The following is a 22,750-nucleotide window of genomic DNA, read 5'->3' as shown; positions in this document are numbered from 1 at the left end:
AAATCATCCCATGATCACTTGTAGTACCTAATACAAGGTAAATGTTATATAAATAATTGCTATACTGTATTTTTAAGTTTGTATTATGTTTTATCGTTATTTTGTCATTTTTTGGTTTTGGGTTTTTTTTCCCCAAATATTTTTGATCTGTGATTGGTTGATATTGAACCCGTGGATACAGAGGGCTGACTGTATATGGTTGACTTTAAACACCACTTCTCTATCACTATCTCCATCACTATCTCCCATGCCCCCACCTTCAGTGTAACTAGATTTTTAAAATATTTTTAGCTTACTCTGCATCTTTCCTTCTTTGTTTTTGGTGTATCCTACACAAATAAAATCCCATAAGTAGTACTTAATTACTTACTTTGTGAAATACTTTTAAATATCTCTTTTTCAAATAGTCATTTTCCTTATACAATTTATTCACATATTAATTAAAACTTCTAATCTCATCACTCATTAAATTATTGAATATATATTATATTATTGATATTTGTTTCTAAGACAATGGGAAGCTAGGGAAGGGTATAAAGCAGGAAATTATAATATCTAAATTGCACAGAATCTGAATCATAAACCCGGTTTTACAATTTTAAAAGCTTCCTCTCTGCCGGGCACAGAGCTCATGTCTGTGATCCCAGCACTTTGGGAGGTAGAGGCAGGGGAATCATTTGCGCTCAGGAGTTCAAGACCAGATTTGGCAACAGGGTGAAATTCCATCCTACTGAATATAAAAAAAATTAGCCGAGTGTCATGGCATGTGCCTGTAGTCCCAGCTACTGGGGAGGCTAAGGCAGAATAATCACCCAGGAGGTGGAGACTGCAGAGCCAAGATAGTGCCACTGCACTCCAGCCTGGGTGACACAGCGAGACTCTGTCTCAAAAAAAGCTTCCTTTGACAGCCACCAAGGAATGGACAGTTTTAGCTCTTACACATTTCTGAAAGAATGACTTCTCCTTTTGGGAAATATATGATGTTCTCAGCATTGCAATTATTTCCCAACCAAAGCCTCTCATTTCATCCAGAGTTTCTTCATGGCACTTTTCACCTCTGCATTCCTCAGTGTATAGATCAAGGGATTTAACATGGGTGTGATGATTGAGTCTGACACAGCCATTGCCTTGTCTATGGGATGAGTGACCACAGGCCTCATGTACAAGAAAATACAGGGGACAAAGAACAATACAACCACCGTGAGGTGGGAGCTGCAGGTAGAGAGGGCTTTGTGCCGCCCTTTAGAGCTGTAAGACTTCAGGGAGCATAGGATGACCGTGTAGGACGCAATTAAGATAAGAAAGATGGCCACACACATCATCCCATTGTTGAGGGTAACTAAGAGGCCCAGGATGTGGGTGTCCGTGCAGGCAAGTGTCAACAACTGAAACAAATCACATATAAAGTGATCTATGATATTAGGACCACAAAAGGGTATTTGATACATGAAGAGAAGTTGTATCATTGCGTGCATAAATCCCCCCACCCAAGCCCCTCCTACCATTAGGCAGCACACCCGTGGACTCATGATGATCGTGTAGTGCAGGGGCTTACAGATGGCCACGTAGCGGTCATAGGCCATCACAGTGAGGAGGATGATCCCCACACCGCCGAAGAAATGCTCCGCAAAGAGCTGGGTCAGGCAGCCTTTGAGAGAGATGGTAGTGCTCTTGGAGAGGGCGTCTACAATCACCTTGGGGGCAACGACAGATGAGAACATGACATCCAAAAGGGACAAGAAGGTAAGAAAAAAATACATAGGTGACCTCAGACTCTGACTTGTGATAATAGTTACCACAATAAGTAGATTTTCCAGCACTGTGGCTACATACATGACAAGAAACACGGCAGAAAATATTTTCCGCAGCTCCAGGTGCTCTGTGAGACCCAGAAGAATGAACTCAGTCACATTGTTTTGATTTTCCATTTCTCAGGTGTTGATATGAGTTCCAGCTGAGAGTTGAGAATCCTAAATAAGCAAGATATGATTTATAATTAGTGACTAATTTGGCTTCCTGTATTTCCAGGACCTCAGGGAATTTGTTCTTTGTTTTTACCCATGTATTCTCCATCTAGGCATTTGACTTCTAAGAATGTGCTAAATAAATAATTTAAAAGAGAAATACTTTATTTATGCAAGGCTTCCCCAAGCCTTTTCTCCTCCCTTTCTAAATTGTGTTTCTATGTGAAACAGATTTTTTCCTCCTTGTTCTACCTTTATAATAGTTATTATTAATAGATAACTTTTTTAGCACCTACCTCACCTTGGAGGCAATTCCTTATTCCAGGCATTAGAATAATTCTATGATTGACTTTGTTTTACAGAAATAGGAACCTACTCTCATACAGTTTAGGAACCTTAAGCAAGGTCACATAGCTATTCAGTAGTGAAGCCAGAATTTGGACCTTATTTTCTGATGCCAGAATCAGTACCCTCAAATATCAGTACAGCTTCTCTTTTTTTTTTTTTTTTTTTTTTTTATGGGAGTTCATTCTTTTTTTTTTATTATTATACTTTAAGTTTTAGGGTACATGTGCACATTGTGCAGGTTAGTTACATATGTATACATGTGCCATGCTGGTGCGCTGCACCCACTAACTCGTCATCTAGCATTAGGTATATCTCCCAATGCTATCCCTCCCCCCTCCCCCCTCCCCACCACAGTCCCCAGAGTATGATATTCCCCTTCCTGTGTCCATGTGATCTCATTGTTCAATTCCCACCTATGAGTGAGAATATGCGGTGTTTGGTTTTTTGTTCTTGCAATAGTTTACTGAGAATGATGGTTTCCAATTTCATCCATGTCCCTACAAAGGACATGAACTCATCATTTTTTATGGCTGCATAGTATTCCATGGTGTATATGTGACACATTTTCTTAATCCAGTCTATCATTGTTGGACATTTGGGTTGGTTCCAAGTCTTTGCTATTGTGAATAATGCCGCAATAAACATACGTGTGCATGTGTCTTTATAGCAGCATGATTTATAGTCATTTGGGTATATACCCAGTAATGGGATGGCTGGGTCAAATGGTATTTCTAGTTCTAGATCCCTGAGGAATCGCCACACTGACATCCACAATGGTTGAACTAGTTTACAGTCCCACCAACAGTGTAAAAGTGTTCCTATTTCTCCACATCCTCTCCAGCACCTGTTGTTTCCTGACTTTTGAATGATTGCCATTCTAACTGGTGTGAGATGATATCTCATAGTGGTTTTGATTTGCATTTCTCTGATGGCCAGTGATGATGAGCATTTTTTCATGTGTTTTTTGGCTGCATAAATGTCTTCTTTTGAGAAGTGCCTGTTCATGTCCTTCGCCCACTTTTTGATGGGGTTGTTTGTTTTTTTCTTGTAAATTTGTTTGAGTTCACTGTAGATTCTGGATATTAGCCCTTTGTCAGATGAGTAGGTTGCGAAAATTTTCTCCCATGTTGTAGGTTGCCTATTCACTCTGATGGTAGTTTCTTTTGCTGTGCAGAAGCTCTTCAGTTTAATTAGATCCCATTTGTCAATTTTGGCTTTTGTTGCCATTGCTTTTGGTGTTTTGGACATGAAGTCCTTGCCCACGCCTATGTCCTGAATGGTAATGCCTAGGTTTTCTTCTAGGGTTTTTATGGTTTTAGGTCTAACGTTTAAATCTTTAATCCACCTTGAATTGATTTTTGTATAAGGTGTAAGGAAGGGATCCAGTTTCAGCTTTCTACATATGGCTAGCCAGTTTTCCCAGCACCATTTATTAAATAGGGAATCCTTTCCCCATTGCTTGTTTTTCTCAGGTTTGTCAAAGATCAGATAGTTGTAGGTAAGCGGCGTTATTTCTGAGGGCTCTGTTCTGTTCCATTGATCTATATTTCTGTTTTGGTACCAGTACCATGCTGTTTTGGTTACTGTAGCCTTGTAGTATAGTTTGAAGTCAGGTAGTGGGATGCCTCCAGCTTTGTTCTTTTGGCTTAGGATTGACTTGGCGATGCGGGCTCTCTTTTGGTTCCATATGAACTTTAAAGTAGTTTTTTCCAATTCTGTGAAGAAAGTCATTGGTAGCTTGATGGGGATGGCATTGAATCTGTAAATTACCTTGGGCAGTATGGCCATTTTCACGATATTGATTCTTCCTACCCATGAGCAAGGAATGTTCTTCCATTTGTTTGTATCCTCTTTTATTTCCTTGAGCAGTGGTTTGTAGTTCTCCTTGAAGAGGTGCTTCACATCCCTTGTAAGTTGGATTCCTAGGTATTTCATTCTCTTTGAAGCAATTGTGAATGGGAGTTCATTCATGATTTGGCTCTCTGTTTGTCTGTTGTTGGTGTATAAGAATGCTTGTGATTTTTGTACATTGATTTTGTATCCTGAGACTTTGCTGAAGTTGCTTATCAGCTTAAGGAGATTTTGGGCTGAGACGATGGGGTTTTCTAGATAAACAATCATGTCATCTGCAAACAGGGACAATTTGACTTCCTCTTTTCCTAATTGAATACCCTTTATTTCCTTCTCCTGCCTGATTGCCCTGGCCAGAACTTCCAACACTATGTTGAATAGGAGCGGTGAGAGAGGGCATCCCTGTCTTGTGCCAGTTTTCAAAGGGAATGCTTCCAGTTTTTGCCCATTCAGTAGGATATTGGCTGTGGGTTTGTCATAGATAGCTCTTATTATTTTGAAATATGTCCCATCAATACCTAATTTATTGAGAGTTTTTAGCATGAAGGGTTGTTGAATTTTGTCAAAGGCTTTTTCTGCATCTATTGAGATAATCATGTGGTTTTTGTCTTTGGCTCTGTTTATATGCTGGATTACATTTATTGATTTGCGTATGTTGAACCAGCCTTGCATCCCAGGGATGAAGCCCACTTGATCATGGTGGATAAGCTTTTTGATGTGCTGCTGGATTCGGTTTGCCAGTATTTTATTGAGGATTTTTGCATCAATGTTCATCAAGGATATTGGTCTAAAATTCTCTTTTTTTGTTGTATCTCTGCCTGGCTTTGGTATCAGAATGATGCTGGCCTCATAAAATGAGTTAGGGAGGATTCCCTCTTTTTCTATTGATTGGAATAGTTTCAGAAGGAATGGTACCAGTTCCTCCTTGTACGTCTGGTAGAATTCGGCTGTGAATCCATCTGGTCCCGGACTCTTTTTGGTTGGTAAACTATTGATTATTGCCACAATTTCAGCTCCTGTTATTGGTCTATTCAGAGATTCAGCTTCTTCCTGGTTTAGTCTTGGGAGAGTGTATGTGTCGAGGAATGTATCCATTTCTTCTAGATTTTCTAGTTTATTTGCGTAGAGGTGTTTGTAGTATTCTCTGATGGTAGTTTGTATTTCTATGGGATCGGTGGTGATATCCCCTTTATCATTTTTTATTGCGTCTATTTGATTCTTCTCTCTTTTTTTCTTTATTAGTCTTGCTAGCGGTCTATCAATTTTGTTGATCCTTTCAAAAAACCAGCTCCTGGATTCATTAATTTTTTGAAGGGTTTTTTGTGTCTCTATTTCCTTCAATTCTGCTCTGATTTTAGTTATTTCTTGCCTTCTGCTAGCTTTTGAATGTGTTTGCGCTTGCTTTTCTAGTTCTTTTAATTGTGATGTTAGGGTGTCAATTTTGGATCTTTCCTGCTTTCTCTTGTGGGCATTTAGTGCTATAAATTTCCCTCTGCACACTGCTTTGAATGCGTCCCAGAGATTCTGGTATGTTGTGTCTTTGTTTTCGTTGGTTTCAAAGAACATCTTTATTTCTGCCTTCATTTCGCTATGTACCCAGCAGTCATTCAGGAGCAGGTTGTTCAGTTTCCATGTAGTTGAGCGGCTTTGAGTGAGATTCTTAATCCTGAGTTCTAGTTTGATTGCACTGTGGTCTGAGAGATAGTTTGTTATAATTTCTGTTCTTTTACATTGGCTGAGGAGAGCTTTACTTCCAAGTATGTGGTCAATTTTGGAATAGGTGTGATGTGGTGCTGAAAAAAATGTATATTCTGTTGATTTGGGGTGGAGAGTTCTGTAGATGTCTATTAGGTCCGCTTGGTGCAGAGCTGAGTTCAATTCCTGTGTATCCTTGTTGACTTTCTGTCTCGTTGATCTGTCTAATGTTGACAGTGGGTTGTTAAAGTCTCCCATTATTAATGTGTGGGAGTCTAAGTCTCTTTGTAGGTCACTCAGGACTTGCTTTATGAATCTGGGTGCTCCTGTATTGGGTGCATAAATATTTAGGATAGTTAGCTCCTCTTGTTGAATTGATCCCTTTACCATTATGTAATGGCCTTCTTTGTCTCTTTTGATCTTTGTTGGTTTAAAGTCTGTTTTATCAGAGACTAGGATTGCAACCCCTGCCTTTTTTTGTTTTCCATTTGCTTGGTAGATCTTCCTCCATCCTTTTATTTTGAGCCTATGTGTGTCTCTGCACGTGAGATGGGTTTCCTGAATACAGCACACTGATGGGTCTTGACTCTTTATCCAACTTGCCAGTCTGTGTCTTTTAATTGGAGAATTTAGTCCATTTACATTTAAAGTTAATATTGTTATGTGTGAATTTGATCCTGTCATTATGATGTTAGCTGGTGATTTTGCTCGTTAGTTGATGCAGTTTCTTCCTAGTCTTGATGGTCTTTACATTTTGGCATGATTTTGCAGCGGCTGGTACCGGTTGTTCCTTTCCATGTTTAGCGCTTCCTTCAGGAGCTCTTTTAGGGCAGGCCTGGTGGTGACAAAATCGGTCAGCATTTGCTTGTCTGTAAAGTATTTTATTTCTCCTTCACTTATGAAGCTTAGTTTGGCTGGATATGAAATTCTGGGTTGAAAATTCTTTTCTTTAAGAATGTTGAATATTGGCCCCCACTCTCTTCTGGCTTGTAGGGTTTCTGCCGAGAGATCCGCTGTTAGTCTGATGGGCTTCCCTTTGAGGGTAACCCGACCTTTCTGTCTGGCTGCCCTTAACATTTTTTCCTTCATTTCAACTTTGGTGAATCTGACAATTATGTGTCTTGGAGTTGCTCTTCTCAAGCAGTATCTTTGTGGCGTTCTCTGTATTTCCTGAATCTGAATGTTGGCCTGCCTTGCTAGATTGGGGAAGTTCTCCTGGATAATATCCTGCAGAGTGTTTTCCAACTTGGTTTCATTCTCCGCATCACTTTCAGGTACACCAATCAGACGTAGATTTGGTCTTTTCACATAGTCCCATATTTCTTGGAGGCTTTGCTCATTTCTTTTTATTCTTTTTTCTCTAGACTTCCCTTCTCGCTTCATTTCATTCATTTCATCTTCCATTGCTGATACCCTTTCTTCCAGTTGATCGCATCGGCTCCTGAGGCTTCTGCATTCTTCACGTAGTTCTCGAGCCTTGGTTTTCAGCTCCATCAGCTCCTTTAAGCACTTCTCTGTATTGGTTATTCTAGTTATACATTCTTCTAAATTTTTTTCAAAGTTTTCAACTTCTTTGCCTTTGATTTGAATGTCCTCCCCGTAGCTCAGAGTAATTTGATCGTCTGAAGCCTTCTTCTCTCAGCTCGTCAAAATCATTCTCCATCCAGCTTTGTTCCGTTGCTGGTGAGGAACTGCGTTCCTTTGGAGGAGGAGAGGCGCTCTGCGTTTTAGAGTTTCCTGTTTTTCTGTTCTGTTTTTTCCCCATCTTTGTGGTTTTATCTACTTTTGGTCTTTGATGATGGTGATGTACAGATGGGTTTTCGGTGTGGATGTCCTTTCTGTTTGTTAGTTTTCCTTCTAACAGACAGGACCCTCAGCTGCAGGTCTGTTGGAATACCCTGCCGTGTGAGGTGTCAGTGTGCCCCTGCTGGGGGGTGCCTCCCAGTTAGGCTGCTTGGGGGTCAGGGGTCAGGGACCCACTTGAGGAGGCAGTCTGCCCGTTCTCAGATCTCCAGCTGCATGCTGGGAGAACCACTGCTCTCTTCAAAGCTGTCAGACAGGGACATTTAAGTCTGCAGAGGTTACTGCTGTCTTTTTGTTTGTCTGTGCCCTGCCCCCAGAGGTGGAGCCTACAGAGGCAGGCAGGCCTCCTTGAGCTGTGGTGGACTCCACCCAGTTCGAGCTTCCCTGCTGCTTTGTTTACCTAAGCAAGCCTGGGCAATGGCAGGCGCCCCTCCCCCAGCCTCGCTGCCGCCTTGCAGTTTGATCTCAGACTGCTGTGCTAGCAATCAGCGAGATTCCGAGGGCGTAGGACCCTCCGAGCCAGGTGTGGGATATAGTCTCGTGGTGCGCCGTTTTTTAAGCTGGTCTGAAACGCGCAATATTCGGGTGGGAGTGACCCGAGTTTTCCAGGTGCGTCCGTCACCCCTTTCTTTGACTCGGAAAGGGAACTCCCTGACCCCTTGCGCTTCCCAGGTGAGGCAATGTCTTGCCCTGCTTCGGCTTGCGCACGGTGCGCGCACCCACTGGCCTGCGCCCACTGTCTGGCACTCCCTAGTGAGATGAACCCGGTACCTCAGATGGAAATGCAGAAATCACCGTCTTCTGCGTCGCTCACGCTGGGAGCTGTAGACCGGAGCTGTTCCTATTCGGCCATCTTGGCTCCTCCCCAGTACAGCTTCTCTAGTAATTATGCTGTGAGATTTATCATTCACCAATCACTATGCTAAGTATATGACAATTATTATCCTGTTTATCTTAAAAATAATGTGATGAAGTAGGTTATTCTTGTGCTTTTTTAAAAAAATATTGATTCTTTTCCAATTGTGTGCTTTTCTTCTAAATTTTAAATGATCATCATATACCTAAAAGTAGTTACTATATAATCCCTGACTTCATTGTTCAGTAATGAAGATTATAAACCATCATTGGTTCAGCAAAACTCCAGATCCCCAATACAACTGACTTGAAACTTGAATTAGCCTAAGTCATTCCTTTCAGTTTCCTCTGTTTCCTAAATGGAACAAAGGATTTCAGAGCATAATGACAACAACTAAGCAATTAGCTTTTAGGCTAACAATGCTGCTGGGCACTATGCCAGATATGTTAGCCGTATTATTTCATTTAAACCTCATGATACCACATGAGGTAGGTACCTATACTACTCCCATCGTAAAGAGAGACCAAAGCCCTTAGGAGTCAAATATCTTGCACGAGATTATATAACTAGTTTGTGGTGGAGCTGGCATTTTGCTCACACAGCTTCGATTCATACCTAATATATCCCACCACTTGAGAAGAGAAGAATAGATTGTATTTCAGGGGAGTTACTACTGCAACCAAGAGAAAAACCTGCAGTAAAGAATGCCTCATATTACTAGGGACTATAAAGCAGACCTGGATGCCACATCTAAGAAATTTTGCAAAAAGCAAAGCTTCACATTGATATTTGGATTATGCCCCTCTGTTAATGCTGAGAAGTCACTCCTGCTTTTCAGTAGCCCACTCCACCCCCATCCCTTACACTGAATGCAGAACAACCGCAGGAAACTGTGGAAGTGCCATATATTACTTAATCTCATCCTCTCCTCCCTAGCCCGAGGACTGAGTACTTTCTTGCAACAATCCTTGTGAAGTTAAAGGAACGCTGGCTTGGGAGTCAATAAATGACAAGTAGATTTTATTCCACTTTGCATCACTAACTTAATCTGTATTTGAGCATGCTGCTGGCATCTCCGAACCTTGGTTTTCTCATCTGCACTATAAGGATGGTTTCCTAGATGAGTATCAGCAGGACTGGCTCTGTCCTCTTCAAACACAAACACTCAGTTGTTATTTGCACTAATTGTTTATGTCTCTGGGTAGGATTTCCTTAGAGGGGTTGTTCATTTCATGTTCAGAAAAATGAAAGCCGCTATTCTAGAATATATATGCCCTGTCTGTCCTTAAGTTTGGGACCTAGTATGACCCTGTGTTGATACGGAACAGAATTGAACTTTTCCACCTGACATTCAGCTCTCATCACCAGCCCCTTTTCTCTTACTGTTTGGACTTCATTTCTCATGTGCTTCACTGTATTTATTCCACCATCAGTCCCACTCACTTCCTGCCAGACTCACACCCTGTTATTTTTTTCCATACTTAATCTTCTGTTCAAAGGGTATGTTCCTGAATTCAGACACAGCAAACCTACCTCTAAGTCCTAGCCAGGCTACATACTGGCTTTGTAATCTCAACCTCCCCAGTCCTCAATTTCTGCAACAGCACAATTAGTGAAAGAGAAGCCATAGCTACCATGTTTGTATTACTTACTGATTATGGGCAATGACTAAACATCTTTTTCTCATTTGATTATCATGAACAGCCATATGAAATAAGTATTATGACTGGATTTTCTGAAGCAGCAACTGAGGCTTAGAGAAATTGCATAGCTGCCTCACAGTTTCTTGCAGGCATGTGACTAACTCCGACGCCCAGGCTACCAACTCCTTTGCCTCACAGCACCCCAGTATTTTCGCCTGATGGCTCACAAAACTGCTGTGAAGGCTAATGGAGGTAATACCCATAAAGGGTGGGAGTGCAGTATTCGTGTTTGTTTTCCTGATCATGTCACATGTCTGTAAAGTCCAGGCTTGCCTAGTGCCTCTGTCTATGCCCTCAGTCAACCAATTCTCCCCACTGCCCACCGCCACTTTCACCAGCCTGAATATTTCTCCACCCACTCACAAGATGTATTTTCTATATATCATTACTTTATGTTTATTACATGTTTCTCTTATTTCCATAAGCAAATGCTTAAGAATTGCTACTTCTTCCACATTTCTCAGAGTTCCTGGGAATAGTAAGGTTGCAGTGGACATCAATATCATTTATCAATTGGAAGGAAACTGCAGTGAGCAGTGGGACATAGATAATGCTGGTGCCAGCCCATCCTCCATGTGTGAAAGTAAATCTCTTCTAGAGTCTGGTTGCTATTTCCCTATCCAATAAGCTCAATGATGACATTTTCTGTCATCTTTTACCCTGTGTATTCCTAGACAATTCAGCCTACATCAATAATTAAACTGTACCTTGAACTTCCAGTTCAATCTTGAATCACACCATCAGCCACCTTCATGGCATGTTCTTGCACAGTGGGTAGTAAGGAATTCTTTTTTAAAGAGCTGTTTTAGGAAAGACAGAGGCAATTATAATTAATTCTTTATAGTTCCCTCACTTTTCCTACTAATTTAAGTAGACAACAGATAATCCAAAAAATTGTCAAATGTGACCTATTTTCTTAAATAAAGGGCAGGTAAAATAATGACAATAGAAATAACTGTTGAATAGAAATAACTGAACTGTTTTCATAAAGAAATGAAAGAAAAGAAATGATTTAAGCCTTAAAGCTAGACTGTGGCTAAGATAAAGTAAGACCAGGGGCTACTCCCAGCAGGTGGAGCAGATGTACAAAGGCCCAGAGGAGGGACAAAGGGACTTTGTGCAGTGTAAAACACAGAACAAGGAATGTGAGTCACATACACCAGCTTCTAATTTTGACTTCTGGAACACTTTTCAATTTATTAAGGATGACTTATTCTTTCATATGTGCATTTGTACTTAGAAATATTAAATTAGGATTTTGTATATGCAATTTAGTAATTACACATCAATAGGTCCCAATACATACACATATATACTCTAATTTTAATAAATATTATTGATAGCACTGCATGTCTCTATATGAAGATCTATATTATTTATATTTTCTGTTATTTTAGCTATGCTGCATTGAAAATCTTCATAAGTTTGTATATATGGTATGTGTGCATGTGTGTGTATATATATATATACACACACACATTGTTTGTATATGTACATGTTTACATGTATCTATGTATACACATGTGTATATATGCAATTTGAATATATATATGCATATATACATGCATGTATATATACACAGATTGAATAAATTGTATTACTGTAAGATAATTTTTAACAATATAATTGCAGAATCAAGGAATATGAACATTTTAAAACTTGAATAGGCATTGCCAAATTTTGCTCCCAAAATGTTCATTCTCAGCAATAATGTAGTAAAGACATTTTTCCTTTCTATTTACATTTCTTATTTTTCAATTTTATTATTTTTATTCTTACTATCTAATAGATATGCATTGTATATAATAAAATAAATCAGAATTTTGTTCAGCAAACATATATTATTAGATAAAATACAGTAATTATTTTAGTCTAAGTAGATTTATAAATATGCTCATTTTAAAAAACAATGTTAATAGCAATAATTAGAATTTATCATAGTGAGTTTGTCACTTCCTCAAAGTAATAGAGTTAATGAGTGATATAGCTAGGATTTAAATTCCAGAAAACCTGATTCTGTGGCTGATCTTTCTTTCTCAATTCTATTTGGATAAATATATATAAACACATATATACATACATATATATATATATATACACACACACACACACACACACATATGCAATATTTTTTTCCAAATGAATGCTTCAGTACCTAGATGGACCATTAAGCTCTGTGACTATTCAACTAGCCACTAGGATTTATCACTGAAGGACTTCAAAACAATCTCTTAATGCAAATAACTTCCCAATTCCTTTCTCTTTTCATAAAACTAGGGACTAGTGACAATGTAGCTAACTCTAATAGAATTTTAAAGAATAGAAGTGGTAATAAATGTTGTAATTTTTGAAATTGGAGTTTATAATAAGTTGTCAGTGTTTTCTTAGAATGTTCCTAAATTACCTGTATTGTCAATACCACTAAACCACCAGCATCACCACTACCATCACCAGTTCCATCACCATCTCTATAGCCATTCCTGTTGGTAGATACACTTATAACTAAATTTAGTAGTTATGTTTTGACACATAGAGAAACATAAAAATTGAACTCATTATTAAATTAAAACCACCAATCTGATCCCATATTAGTTATATATTATACATTTTAAGCAAAGCAACACTTTTTTAAAAATCAGAGATTGAAGACTAATAGTACAAAAGAATTAAAGGGCCTCCAGCCCAAAAATAAAAAGGAGGAAGAGAAAAGGAAAGAAATGAAAGGAAAGTGAGAGATACAGATATATAGCTATAGAGATAGATATATACATACACAAAGGCAGAGAGAAAAAAAAGTAAGAGGAGATATGGGGAGGTGAGAGGGAGAAAGAGAGGAGGAGAAAAAAGAAAGTGAAATTGGGGGAAAAATGCATCGTAGACTCTCCTAGTAACTATTTCCAGATAGGTTATGTACTCCTTTGCTTGGATACTATGAGCACTCTTTGGAAATCAACACATATTATTTTATTTACCAATTTTCATTTCTTAGAGTCTGGCTCATTTAATTTTTAAAAAATTTGCTCAAAGGGTACAAAAGTAGATCAAGTAAAATAATGTGTTCTATCTTAAGTAATAACTCTAGTATAAACCCTAGTTCATAACTTGAATTTTCTTATTCAGGAATAAATATTGCTTAAAGTTAGAGCAAACAGGTATTCAGTGTGAATTACTGACATACTATATAAGAGACATACTTTTAAAAATGTATATACTTAATGAAATTAATTTAACTAATAATTTTAAGGTAATTTCTATGCTATAATTCTGTGCAATAACTAAAATCTACGTGCTAAATATTTAACCAAATAATACGAATTTTAGAGCTTAGTTTTTATAGCCATTTAAAAGTGGGGAGTTGTAAAAACATTCTAAGGTCATCTGAGTCATAACGAAAGATCTTATCACACCCAAAATTAATTCACATGAAATAACTTCTTCAAGTCCAAAACCAGGTGAATTTATTTCAAGTTGATGTTCACGACTGTGGAAATAAGCTTTCCAGATATAAATCGGGGAAAAATCATTCAGTTATTAAATCTTGGTCATATTCGTAGAACTAGGATTTCAAGTGTTTTCAAAGAAAGTTTTAAAGCAGAAGCAGTAAAAATCTGTAAGCCTAATAATGAAGAAATAACTTTCCTGGGTTACCAAGGCATTTATAACTAAGAACAGTCTCCAATTAAGAACAATTGCTAAAAAGGTATCTAAGTACAGCGTTTACCAAATCATTTCATGTTTCTTTTTGAATTCCAGTTGACTGTACTTTTAGATGAAGGTGGAGAAAGTTTGCGATCCATTTCTGAGTAGGTAGATCTTGAATATATGATCTCCACTGAGTGACTGACCAGGGTTGTATGAATGTGTTTTGCCCATTTGAGCAGCTGTGATGGGTCACAAATGCATCATTCTAGTTGCATCCCTTGAGGCCAGTTCTCCACTGATGGAGAATCTGATCTGTAATCCAGTGAATTCCCATCTATTTTCTTCAATAATAGGGTGTTCTCAGGGGCAAGAACACTCCTGGGGCTAGACACATGCTTCTCCACAAGCAGAAATTTAGATCACAGTATTAACCATTAAATCATGTTTCTGCACCGTGATCTGTACCTGAATTGCAGAATGGCCACAATCTTACAGTAACTAGAACATACAAACTGGGAGAAACCTCAGTCAAATCTCATCTCTAGATTCCATTTCCCACACAGGAGTCATATGTGAACCCAGGAAGTTGCCATTTTGATCAGAAAATATGCATCTAGGCAAAACTGTTTATTTAAATTATTTCCAATTTCTTCATAACTGACATTTGTAAGTAATATTTTACCATTTTGGAAGTAATGCCTTATAGCTTGCACTCCTTCTTGTGATAAATTTGTTTAATGTGGTTGCTTCTTTGGCATTTATTTTTAGGCCCAACATAAATTGTCTAAAACCCAGTCATACTCTGCCACCTTTGGCCTGGCTGTTTGTGACATATCCTGTTTGTTACTCACTTACTGACCCACAACCCAACACACTCACAATTGCTGGCTATGATAAAACCTAATAGTCAATGTCAGAGTTATGCAAATCAGTCCTCCCTTTACTTACCAGTCTTCTTTAAATTAGCCAATTCACAACCCCCGCAGGAAAACCTAAAGGATAATGCCCATGGACTTTAATAAAGGCATAGACCCACAGATCCTCTCTTTCTTGCTTCCCCTTGTTGAGCCCCCTGCTGCCTCTGGACTTCAGTCAGACTCCTGTGGGCACTCTTCACCTCTTTGAAACCTGTGAGTCATACCTTTCTTCTGTTTCATGCATTTTGGTTTCACTTCTTCATTGTGTTTCATCTGACACACACTCACCCACACCTACCCTCTCCAGTTAGGGCTGTCACAGAAAGTGGCAGTCCTGGTAAGAATAAATTGGGCACAGGTCAGACAAGAGCCATAAGGACATCTGCCAGTACAGTTTTCCTGTGAGAGGAAATTCTCGATCCTAGTCAGACACTTAGGCACTGGGCTGTCCGCCAGGACAAAGAAGTATCCACAAAAGGCACACTGTAAATATCCATGTCTACATCCTTTGAATTCCTGGTCTGAGCAGGGCTGGAGCTGTGGGCACTCTCAGGAGAGAGACCTCAAGACAAAATGAATAAAAAATCGTAACACATCTCCACTCTATAAAAAGTGATTCTATTCACATTGACTCCTTTATGTCCAGCAACTTGTAAGGTTATCAAGAACTAGAATGATCATTCCAATTTTCAGAGCCTAATCCTTGCAAATTGTGCACAGGCTTCCATTTCAGGGTCATTTTTGTTAACTGTCTAATGTTGTCCCATAAACTGGAACCATTTAGACATGGGCTAGCATAACCGGTTCATGGTAGGGGAAAATGGGGAGGGGAATAACACACAGCTATTCATTTACTTCTTTAAATCTCCAACCCAGCTGCTGTTCTAATGACTACAGTAATACATCTAATATCTGTATATCACATGTTGTTTAATTCTTTCATCATACCCTTCGCTATCTGAACTTATACTTTTCATTTAGTTTGTATTTGTTAGTGTTTTTATGTCGTTAACCTGAGTATAATCACCATGAGAGCATTGCCTCTTATATATTTTTCTCATCACCTGATTTTCAGTGGCTAGTTTAGTATGTAAAACATGAAAAATAATCAACAAATATGGACTATGGCTATTCACAGGAAAGGATAAATGTTTCATACTCAGATATGTTGAAAGGCTGTGTTAAGGTAGTAAAGGATAAAAAGAAAACAGAATGAAAATTCTTTGGTAACTGGAATAGCTTTTACCCATAATGCTTAACACTGTATTCTAAGCCATTTTAAAAATGATGTTAAAAATGATCATTTTATGTAATGGTTAATTTTCCAAATGTCTTATGTAATCAACATTTTAAAATACTTAAAATAATTCATATGATTTACAGTAATTTATATATGATTAGATGTTTTAAAAATATTTTGCAATGTTTTGAAAATGTTTGTGTGACTTCTTGAAGTCAGGTCTATATTTGTTTTGCTTTGATTTCTTTTTACCATGTATGACCAAAGATCTGAGTACACCAAGTTTTCTCATATTTTTGTTCTACCATATTAGATTTGTAATCATTCCTTCCAAATATTTCTAGAAATATTGCGTAACTACTATGGGCCAGATATAGTTCAGGTGCTTGATATAAAACAGTGAATGGAACAAATAAAGATTCCTCCCCTGATGATCTTAGTTTCTAGTGAGGGAAAGAGAAAATGAACAATAAACCAACAAATAAGTAGATGGCATCTTTTGTTAGAAGTCTATGTGTACTGGCTGGGGCCAGTGGCTCATGCCTGTAATCCTAGCACTTCGGGAGGCCAAAGCAGGCCGATCACCTGAGGTCAGGAGTTCGAGACTAATCTGGCCAACATGGTGAAACCCTGCCTCTACTAAAAATACAAAAAACAATTAGCCAGGCATAGTGGCAGACACCTGTACTCCCAGCTACTCAGGAGGCTGAGGCAGAAGAATTGATTGAACCCGGGAAGCAGAGGTTGCAGTGAGCAGAGGTTGCATCACTCTGTCTCGAAAAAAAAAAAAAAAAAAAAAAAAAGAAAAGAAAAGAAAGAAAAAAAAAAGAAAAAGAAAAAAGAAATATAAGTGTACCATAGAAAAATGAAAAGTGAGGTGTGGGAAGGAGAACCATCCAAGTTGAAGATGATCTGCAACTTTAAGTAGGTGGTCAGGGAAGGCTTCATGGAGAGCATCATGCTGAACAAACACTTGAAGGGGGTGAGGAGACTGCCATGTGGATACTGCATAGAGGAGTGTGTCTACTGGATTTGAAGGACAGTCAGCTAGCCAGTGAGGCAGAAACCTGGAGAGTAGGAAGAGATGAGGTAATAAACATGGTAGTCACTTAATTTTTGATGAGAGTGAAATGGATCCCCATTGGAGAGTTTTCATCAGAGGCAAGACAAGGCTTTCCTTATCTGTGACAAGATCACTTTGGCTGTCATGTTAGGATTCCACTGGAACAAAGTTAGGGGCAGTGGATGTAGAAGCATGGGGACAAGTTAGGGAATGAATTTCAGTGATCTAGATGAGAACTAAACATTACTCACACTAGGGTGGTGTTATTGAAGGCCCTGAGAAGTGTTGGGTTCTCACTGTATTACCCATAAAAGATCCAACCCCATGACCAAAACACCTCTCATTAGGGACCACATCCAACGTCAGGGACCACATTTTATTATGAAGTTTTGTGGCAAACATCCAAACTATAATAGAGGGTCACCAACATTCATGCTATAGAAGAATAGGTTTTTAGTTGGAGAAATTGACAGGATGAAATTGCCATCAAATGAGAAGACGAAGCCTACGAAAGGAACATGGAGGTGGTGGTGGTGGTGGTGGTGGTGGTGGTAGTGGTGGTGATGGTGGTGGTGGTAGTGGTGGTGGTTGTGGTGGTGGTGGTGGTGAGGGGCTATGGAATCAGAAGCTTTTTTTCATTCTAAGTTTGAAATGTTTATTAGACAAAAAAGTGAAGATTTGGACAAGCAGTTAGACATATGAGTCTGGAGTTAGAAAGCATGGTCTACGATACAAATAAATATTTGTGAACATTAAGCAGTAAGATAACATTTAAAGCTATGAGACTGGATGAATTTACTGAAGCAGTATATTTAGAGGACCCAGGGGAGCCCTGGGGAGCTACAAACTTAAGAGGTCAGGGAGAAAGGCAGACTCACAAGGGAGAATGAGAAGGAGTGACCTGTGAAGTAGGAGGAAAACCAAGAAACTAAGGTTAAGTTGGAAGCCAGATGACTAAAGTGTATCAGAACGTAAGAATGAAAAAGTATTTCTAATAGTGCTGATAGCTCTAGTAAAATGATGGGTGAGAACTAACCATAGGATTTAATAATGTGGGGGTGATTTGCAATATTGACCAGCAATGTTTAAGGAAGAGTGGTGGGGAGAGCTGCCTGGCCCAGGTTTAAGATGAACTGAGAGAAAAGAAATTAGAGAGATCAAATAAAAGATGTTAGAAACATAAAATCATTCCAACATATTTTACTATGAAGGGGAATAAATTAACAACAACAAAAAAAAAACTAGCTGGCAAATAAGTGGGATTAAGAGAAGGGATTTTTAAATACATTTTTGAATTTACTTTTAAATTGTTATTCTACAAATAGTAATTGTATAATATTTATGGGATACAATGTGATATTGTGATATATGTATATATTTTAGAATGATCAAAGCAAGCTATTTAACATATCCATCACCTTATCTGGTTATCATTTTTTGTAATGTGAATGTTTAACATGTGGTCTTTAGCAATTTGAAATATACAATACATTATTATTAATTATGGTCAACATGTTGTGCAATAGATCACCAGAACTTATTTCTCCTGTGTAACTGATGCTTTGTACACTTTGACTAAGATCTCCTCTTTCCTCATCTGTTCCTCTTCCCCAGTATCTGGCAACCACCATTCTACTATTTGCTTCTATGAATTTGACTGTTTTTTTTTTATTAGACTTTAAGTTTTAGGGTACATACCCACAACGTGCAGGTTTGTTACATATGTATACATGTGCCATGTTGGTGTGCTGCACCCGATAACTCGTCATTTAACATTAGGTATATCTCCTAATGCTATCCCTCCCCACTCCCTCCACCCCACAACAGGCCCCGGTGTGTGATGTTCCCCTTCCTGTGTCAATGTGTTCTCATTGTTCAATTCCCACCTATGAGTGAGAACATGTGGTTAATTCTAGACGGATTAAAGACTTAAATGTTAGACCTAAAACCATAAAAACCCTAGAAGAAAACCTAGGCAATACCATTCAGGACATAGGCATGGGAAGGGACTTCATGTCTAAAACACCAAAAGCAATGGCAACAAAAGCCAAAATTGACAAATGGGATCTAATTAAACTCAAGAGCTTCTGCACAGCAAAAGAAACTACCATCAGAGTGAACAGGCAACCTACAGAATGGGAGAAAATTTTTGCAATCTACTATCTGACAAAGGGCTAATATCCAGAATCTACAATGAACTCAAATTTACAAGAAAAAACAAACAACCCCATCAAAAAGTGGGCAAAGGATATGAATTTGACTTTTTTAGATCTCACATTAGTGAGATAAAGCAGATTTTGTTTTTCTGTGCCTGGTTTATATCACTTAGCATAAATTAATAGAATCATTTTGGAAAACAGTATAGAAGCGTCTCAAAAAACTAAAAATAGTTACCATATGATCCAGCAATTCCACTTTTTGGGTATTCACTCAAAGGAATTAAGGCTAGTATGTTAAAGAGATGTCTGCACCCCCATGTTTATTTCAAAATTATTATTTACAATAGCCAAGATATGAAACAAACTAAGTGTTCATTAGTGGATGAACAGAAAAAAAGTGATATATATATGTGTGTGTGTGTGTGCGTGTATGTGTGTATATATATAGTAATATTATACAGTCATGAAAAAGGAAATTCTGTCATTTGTGTCAATGTGACTAAATCCAGAGGATATTATGTTAAGAGAAGGGAATTTGCACGACAGAAGACGTAATGGGATGTTTTCATGATGATGGGAATGATCCTGTTGAGAGAAAAAATTGCTAAGAAGATAGAGCAGTGAATTATCAGACCATTGCTCTTACATAGACAAGAGGAATGTGGTCTGGTGCATGTGTGGAGGATACTGGCTTTAGATGGTAACACAGATAGGTTATAGGTAGTAGGATTCTGTGATGACAGGCAGGGAGGCTGCCTATGTGGGCACAAATGCTGGAGGGTGTGGCGATAGGTTGATATGAGTTTACAGAAATAGTTTTCTGATTGATTTACCATTTATCTGTGAAGTGGAGAGGAGAGTCATCTGTTGAGACTGAGGAAAACGAAGGAGCTATTGAGGGGTGTGAAATCATCCTTTAGGACAGGGGGAGAATAAATGGACCATGGACCTCCAGGGTGATGCTCTATCCACTTCAAGAGCTCACTTGAGATCCAGGTCATGAATTTAAAGTGAGACCTGTTAGTGTGGTCTCAAAGTAACAGTCATAGAGTGAGGCACAACTTGTTTAAAAATTCACTCAATCCGTTAACATTTTCTGAAGACATAAATCAATCTGCAAAATCCTCCAGGATTTGATTAAACTTGAGGTTGGTGAGGTTCAAGGAGCTGCAACTTGGTCTGCCATTTGACTTGAGCACCACCTTGTGGGAAGGAAATTAGTCAAAGGGTGATTTAGGTACCGAAATTATAATTAACCAGATTGTCCTAATCTGAGCAGGGATTAGGGTGTGTGGTTTGTTCTTGTAACAGTTTATTAAATGGTTCTGAGAATATATCTACATCCACACATTTATGATAGCATGGCCTTAGCTTATTTGTCCACACGTTTGACAAATTTCCCAGTTTTAAAAAATATATTGTCAACTCCCTTATTAATAGGCTTTTCTTTTTCCCTTCAGATTGAAAGTCTTTATCCTTCTGTTTTTCTCTGAATGATCTGAAGTGTTGGGCATCAGTTATTAGTTCTGTAAATGGTCTGTTTTAACCCCCTCCAAATAGATTTTAAGACATTTTAAATCTGGTGGCAGTCCAGATACTAAAGCTGCAGCTGCTCCAGAAGCCATCTTGAGCTTCATCTGTTCCTAATTTATTTCAAATATTTGTTTCTAGTTCTTCCTACAATTAGCAAAATTCTTCCACTTTATTGTACCTGTCATTGTAAATGTGGTTCCAACCAGTTTTCATGGAGCAGACTGTTAAAATAACTCTTCTTACACAGTTACATTTTTACCTAGAGCATGTTACAATTCCAGGACCACAGGCTTCTACTCTTGGGAGGATGGCTTCTGGTCTCAGGGGCAGGGCATTTATCTATATTGACAAATGTCTGCTAAAGCAGAGTTAATACAGTAGAGAGACATTCCTTAAAATCAACTGATTCTTTTCATAAGTTAAGGCCTTTTTGGTAAATTGATGATATTTTTCATAGTTTATGAAGCTTTTAAAAAGACAAACACATGATCTCACTTATATGTGGAATCTGAAAAAGTCAAACTCATAGAAGTAGAGGTAGAATGGTGGTTACCAGAAGCTAGGAAAGGAGGTAGATCAAGAAAAGGGAGCTGTTAGGCAAAGGGTACAACGTTCTGGTTAGGAGAAATGTGTTTTGCAGTATCTGTTGCACAGCAGGGTAACTGTAATCAATTACAATGTATTTAATCATTGCTAAAAGATTGTACTTTAAATGTTCTTACTACAAAAAAAAGATAAGTATGTAAAGTAATTAATATGTTAATTAGGCTGATTTGGTCATTCCATAATGTATACATGTATTGAAACATCACGTTGTACCCCATGAATATATACAATTATAATTTGTCAATTAAAAATAAAATTAAATGTAAAAATTACAATAAGCTCATTTTATACTCTGGTTTTGGTCTATGTTATAGGGGATAGCATACATAACATTCAGAGCTTTAAAAGGGGTGTGGTAGCTACATCAAAATGGCATTTAAATTTGAGTATTTAATATTTAGTTTATAGATGGAAAAATATTAAGATGTAAATTATCTTATTTTGTCACAAAATGTATATTTTTCAATAATGAAACATAAATCAATGTTGACATTTGGGGACATAGAATTCATATATTGATCACTTCTCGTGGCCTTCATTCCATTCAGTAGATCCAGATTTCCGTCTGGAATTCGTTTTCCTTCTGACTAAAAGACTAGCTTAACATTTAGTGTAGTGCAGTTGGGTGCTGATGCATTTCTTGACTTTTAAATATCTACAAGTCTTTAATTCACATTTTTTGTGTGTGAAAAGATGTTATTGCTGAGTGTTGATTCTGGGTTGACAATTCCATTTTGCTCCACTGTCTTCTGGGTTACATTGTTTCTGGTGAGAAATCTACTGCAATTCTTACCTCTATTCCTCTGTACATAATGTGTTTTTCACTTTAGCTGCTTTTAAAATGTTCTTTTTATCACTGTTTTACCAATTTGTTGTGAAATATCTTTTAGTATATTTCTCTTCATAATATTTTTGCTTACAGTTTGTTGAATTCTTGGATCTGTGGGTTTATAATTTTCATCAAATTTGGAAAATTTTTGGCCATTATTTCCTCACATATATATTTTTTCTGTTCTTTCTCCAAATGTATTCTGTGAGGATTCCAATTACTTATATGCTAGGCTATTTAACATTTTCTCACAGCCAGTCAAAGTTATGTTTATTTATTTTTCAGTTCATCTTTTTTATTCCTCAATTTAGATACTTGGTACATCTTCAAGTTCACTAACCTTTTTTTGCAGCAGTGGCCTGTCTTAGGCAGCGTTCATTCTTCAGTTAATCTTCCATGCAGTGTGTTTTCATCTCAGTTATTGTATTTTTTAATTGCTAACATTTCAGTGTGGGTCTTTTTTATGTTTTTCATATCTCTGCATAGCATATTCAATTTTATTTTTATCATCTTGAAAATATTAAACATAGTTATAATTATT

General features: G+C 37.9%; 1 protein-coding gene across 1 annotated transcript; it reads right to left on the bottom strand.

Moving 5' to 3' along the window:
- Positions 1–1,019: 1,019 nt before the first annotated feature.
- LOC100983727 (olfactory receptor 4C6) lies at positions 1,020–3,133 on the bottom strand. The gene has a single exon (XM_003811922.6). The coding sequence runs from the start codon at positions 1,926–1,928 to the stop codon at positions 1,020–1,022; it is 909 nt and encodes a 302-aa protein (XP_003811970.2). The 5' UTR covers positions 1,929–3,133.
- Between the last annotated feature and the right edge of the window lie 19,617 nt (positions 3,134–22,750).

Source organism: Pan paniscus, chromosome 9, assembly GCF_029289425.2.
Source record: "Pan paniscus chromosome 9, NHGRI_mPanPan1-v2.0_pri, whole genome shotgun sequence".
Taxonomy (NCBI): domain Eukaryota; kingdom Metazoa; phylum Chordata; class Mammalia; order Primates; family Hominidae; genus Pan; species Pan paniscus.
Note: the sequence above shows the minus strand (reverse complement) of the source record. Positions and strands in the feature narration are given on the sequence as shown.

What these genes read in the sequence shown, in the direction of transcription:
- LOC100983727 (XM_003811922.6), bottom strand. Translation starts at nt 1,928, where the DNA reads ATGGAAAATCAAAACAATGTGACTGAGTTCATTCTTCTGGGTCTCACA.